Source organism: Egretta garzetta, unplaced genomic scaffold (assembly GCF_000687185.1).
Source record: "Egretta garzetta isolate BGI_Z169 unplaced genomic scaffold, ASM68718v1 scaffold257, whole genome shotgun sequence".
NCBI lineage: Eukaryota > Metazoa > Chordata > Aves > Pelecaniformes > Ardeidae > Egretta > Egretta garzetta.
The window spans coordinates 96,153-101,398 of record NW_009260344.1 but is presented as its reverse complement, the minus strand read 5'-3'; the positions used below and the strand labels follow the sequence as shown (position 1 = coordinate 101,398).

The following is a 5,246-nucleotide window of genomic DNA, read 5'->3' as shown; positions in this document are numbered from 1 at the left end:
GGGGAGGGGGGTTGCTTTTACTGGCACCTTTCTTTTAAAAGGCATTTGAAGGACTTTCAGTACCAGTGCACGTTGCTCTTGCACCCTGGGAAGAGTCCTCCTGAGATGTAAAGGGCCTTGGCTGCGTTCCTGCTCAGCTTCATTCTGCTGCTGCAGGCTCCATACAAGCAGAGGAGGAGCAGCGAAAGCTCCCAGGCAGCTCCTGTAGCCCAGAACTTCCAGGTCCAGGAGTTGTGGTATCTGGTCACAGGTTGTTCGGAGCAGGGTGCTTTAATGCTTTACACTGCCAGTGGCCACAGTTAATTTTACGTGAGTTGTGACTTTCAGTCATATGTAATTGAGAATTGTAGACTTGAAATGTACTTTAGATTGGAATTTAACCATAAATTAAATTTGCTTATACCTACATTGGTTTTTACACGTGGTAATTTGAATACCTGTTAGCACAGAGCAAAAAGGTTAGGTGTCGAGTACATGGTATTGTAAGGAGGGATGGCCAAGTGGCTATTGATTACCAAAAATCACTGTCTTAATATGCCCTTTTCCAGGTAATTCTTCCATCAAATGTCATTGACTTACACTGTTTTGAGAATACTAGGTTGTCATGTGTGGTGTCATACTTTCTATTTCACTCTTTTTTTCAAAACTGGACCGGCTAGGAAAATACAGGTGTGGCTTTTTCAGCAAACGGTTGGTTTTGAATAAACTATCAGAAAGCAGTCACGTCTCTGCCTGTGGCAATGTTTTCAAGCATGCTGTCCCAGGCGCATCTTTGTGACAGTGCACATCCCTGCTTGCTTACTCTCTGGAAAGTTCAGCTTTTGAACAGCCTGATCAGTGGAAAAGTGACCTCTGACAGTGTTAACGTGACGTAACGTGCACACAAGTGTGAATAAAACTCTGGTTTTAAAGCGGTGCTATGCTATTTCTTTTCCAGGTTGCACGACTTATGGAAATGGGATTTTCCAGGGGAGATGCTCTAGAAGCTCTGAGGGCTTCAAATAATGACTTAAATGTAGCCACTAATTTTCTACTGCAGCACTGATGGTTTTCTGTGTCAAGGAACCTCACTTGATGGGTTTGTACACGTCTGAAAGAGGATCAAAGCCACCTGCTGGACAGACTTACGAAGGTCGTCCCCCCAAGAGCGTCAGAAAAGAGAAACTGGCTCCGCGTGACTGGTGATTCAAAGTGATGTTAATGAATGACGTGAACTGTTCCCAAGCCTTCAGATCACTTGGTGGTTTCTAGTCTGGTTATCTTTTTCAAAGTCACTTTAGTTTCTACTTCTTACTGGATATCACCTAGATTTATTTTTAAAATGAAGTAGGTGGTTTTTTCTTGTAAATCCTTGTTAGACATGTTATCAGGCTTAATGACTAGGAAAAGAAGCTCCAACAATCACGACGACTAGATTTACCTGTCAAGAAAAATCGCATTTTCTTCATTTACCAGTCTAGTTTCTCTAGCTTACATGTTATTTTACAGTACTTGATTTTTTGATCACAGTAGTAAGAGGTTTGAAGATCACTTCATTTTCAACTCAGTAAAGGGTTGTGGGACTATTATGTCATTCTTCAGAAAGTTCTATTAATGCCTGTAATATTTTATTTCTGGAATCCCTTTTTAAATAAAAGTTGTCATTCAGCACATAATACACAGATAGGATGCGAGAAAATTCATGTGCATATTGCGAGCTATGGTAAGTGACCACTGCAAATTTAGATTTTTACAAACTGAGTGAATTGCTGTTCAGATGCAGGTCGTGAAGACATTGGTGATACAGGTGAATTGAATGATACAGTAAGGTCAGAACTGAAATCGTTTGAATGACTTCCATGTCTAATTCAGACCAGACTTCTGTAACGATGGATGTACGCTCAGTGTCCTAACGTGCTGGTTTCATTTTTTGAGCTGGCTACATACTGTCTTAAAAGAAAAATTATAAAAAGCTAACTTTTCTATATATAGTTCTAGTTTTCTACTGTTAAAGATGTGGATGACCCTGCATTTGCTGAATCCTCACTGTCTGACGCAACTCACTGTTGGTCACAGACTGGAATATTAACCTTAAGGGTGATTCAGGCTAACACGGGAGGCTAATGCCAAGGTAGTACGATAGCAGGTTGGAAGTTTAGGTGGATAAATACACTTACTTGGCTTGACTCTCAGCAGTGCTCAGATTTAGCACCGTAGGAGTTTCAGGAGGTGGGGTGGAGAGAGGTGAACATCTCTGTAGAACCAAGCTGAAGTAATACAAGATTCCAAACTGTGACTCCGTGGAACCAATCTACTCATGTATCTCAAGCATTTAATGTATGTTTCTGTATGTACTTTTGTTTGTACATTGTGTGTACGTATCTGTCTATTTATATACACACAGGCATATCTAATACATGCATACATTTAGAATAAGATATAGGTCATCAGAAGGATAACAAAGGCCATAGCAGGGGTAAAGGGGGGGAGATGAAAGAATGCAGGAGAGAAAAGGATGTTTTGAACATCCAAATGAACATGTGTGTTCAACAGTACAGACCTGCGTATTCTCACTTGGCCTGGAAAATATACTGGGAAATTACAGGACAAGATTTAGAGGGAGGGAGATACCTTTCTTTTTTTTTTCTTTTTCTTTTTTTTTAATTGACTGATAAAACTAAAAAAAAAGTCCTTCAGGCATACAAGTCCTTATCCTTATCAAATTTGTGCAGCTTTTGGCACATGACATAATTTTTAATAAAGTCAGTGTCCTGTATGTATTTTTTAGTGTTTTCCAGTGGGTAAAATAAGGGGGTTTTGGAATGACCGTGTGTTTTCCTGGGCTTTGATCAACCTCCTTCAGGGTTCGGCTTGCTCACATTTTTTAGGCAGGATCTACTTTTTAACTGAAAGGTTTTGTTTGTGTGAAGCTTGAGCGGCTCTCTGTGCAGGCTGGGGATATTTCTGCACCCAGAGAACTCTGGAAACCTGCTGTCTTAGAAAGGAAAGGGCAAGTGTAAGAAAAACACATACAATAATTTGAGTATGTAAACTAGTTAAAAGTTTGGGAACAAGTACAGGTTTTAGTTTGGAAACATACAGATTCTCCCTTCACAGTTATTTTATCCAAAGTAGCAATAAAGATGAGTGAATTACTTCAGAAGTCAAATTTTGTCCATAGGAAATAAAGGTCCACCTAGCCCAGGGCAAATTACATGGCCTGTGCCCTTTCCGACATTGCCCTGCTCTAGGGGCAAGCACAAAGAGCGTTTATTCCTCGGAACACGTTGAGTAGCACCCGGGACACGCAAGCGGACATTCTCCAAGTCTAAATCCCTTCTTACTGTTGCTTATAAAAGGGTTATCCTGATGTCACAGTTGTTTGGAAAACCCCGTTTTGCTGGGCATTTTGCAAAACGTGGTCCAGCATAAAGGGTAAAATTCAGCTCTTGGTGATGGCATTTGAAAACTCCCCTTGACATCTGTGAGAACAGCCAGTGCTCAGAATGCTTCCAGGGTTCTGATTTGCAATTTGAAAAAAAAAAAAAGAAGTGGTAAAAGGAGGGGTCTCGGATGCTGCTGAACACGGTTCCTGTTTCATGCAAGAACCATAGAAGAAAGATGCACACGCTAAGAGCTGGAAAACAGCTCGGTTTCCACTTGACGCTGAAACTTTCATGGACCAATTCTGGGAATGTGAGGAGCGTGTTCTTCACAGCCTACGCAGTGTTTGTCCGATACAGTTTTGAACATCTCATTGCACAGTTTCTATTTTGTGTGTGACCCAATGGTATTTTTTAGGCAGCAAGAGGATGCGGAAGACTTTTCTACGGAGAAGATTTTGAGTCCCTAAGAAATTCGTGCTGGTTTTGCTGAAGCCAAGATTTGGTTTTTTGAAATGAAGGTAGTTGCTGCTGTTAAAATTTCTCTACTAGACTGGGAATGTTGTTCTTTGAGACAACGTCGGAGTAATTTATTGGGGACTTTCCTAGACGGTTATGTGTTGCTTTGAAATACACCCACAGCGAGGTTTGCATTTGTGGAAATCTTGCCTGATAAGCTGCCAGGTTCTCAAGCCTTAACTTTTTGCTAAGATGCAGAATGATTGGGCTCCGTAACCTCCCAAAACCATTTTCCTCTCCCAAAACAAGTGTTAGAGGTTGCCTGCTACTGACATGAGCAAATGGGACGGTCGCGCTACTGGTTCGCCTACCGACCCGTGCTGTGTAGCGCCTGCCGGTGCCTTTGTGAACGTGTGACGGAGAAAAGGTCTCGTCATTTCTGTCTGAAACAAAAGAACCAGCGAGCAAAAACACTGCAAGCTACTGGGCAAAGGGCAAGGTTTTGGGCTCTCCTGTTTGTGTATGCGTATATATACACACATATCTGTGTGTGTGCACATGTATGTGTGCAAACATATGTATATATACAGAGAGTGAGTGAGAATATTTATGTATCGGTTTGCTGAATTTAACTGGAGCTAAAAGTTTGTTGAAGAAAATTAAAAGTCTGTATTCAAAGACTCCCATCTCTCAAGCACGTCTGTATGTGGAGCACACGTGCAGTTGCGAAGGCACCCGAGTTGGGAAACACTCAGAACTACAACTCTCGTGCGGTAGGGGGACTGCATCTGTTTGAGGGTAAATAAATGCACGGTGTTCGTTTGAACTAACAGAAGGATCTGATGCAGAAGTGCAATGGATTTCTTGTGGGTGTCCTTCGACAAGAAGAACCTGAATGAGATTAGCTTTAACTGGGTAGCCATAGTAAGAAGTATTTTATATAAATGAGTATATAAATACTGCTTTTATTAGGAGAGTCACAGGAACACACAAACATTATATGTGTGTATGTGTGTATATATATGCACATATATGCATATTTTTTAGATGGAGAGATATATATGCTTACTTAAAACATACTGGGTTTGGTTTAATTTTTAGTTAAAAAAATTCCTCCTGTAGTTTTAATTAAAAAAGTTCCTCCTGTTTCCATATATAAAGGGATGCTTTACTACAGACGGTCCACTCTTAATTGAAAATCAAAGAGGGTGCGTGCTACCAATAGTTTTCCGTCCAAATACAAGACAAGAAACGGCTGATGGGAGCAGAGGAACGTTAGGACCCGATGGATGGGTGCAGCTGGGGGGAATCTCAACAAATTGGTTGGGATTGTCAACCGCTGTCATTTGGGTTTTTTCCAAAGGAACGTTTTAAGAGGAAACGAGAAGTTAGCTGGGCTCGCACTTGTTGGTAGGGCACTCTTTC

The 5,246-nt window shown here is 41.2% G+C and overlaps 1 protein-coding gene across 1 annotated transcript in view; it reads left to right on the top strand.

The window, feature by feature from the left end:
* The window catches only part of UBAC2 (UBA domain containing 2), a 102,239-nt gene extending 99,579 nt beyond the window's left edge, over window positions 1–2,660 (top strand). The window contains exon 9 of the mRNA XM_035898112.1: window positions 938–2,660. Within this exon, the coding sequence (XP_035754005.1) occupies window positions 938–1,045 (108 nt within the window). The 3' untranslated portion in view covers window positions 1,046–2,660. The remainder of the gene's footprint in view (window positions 1–937) is intronic.
* The last annotated feature ends 2,586 nt before the right edge of the window (window positions 2,661–5,246 follow it).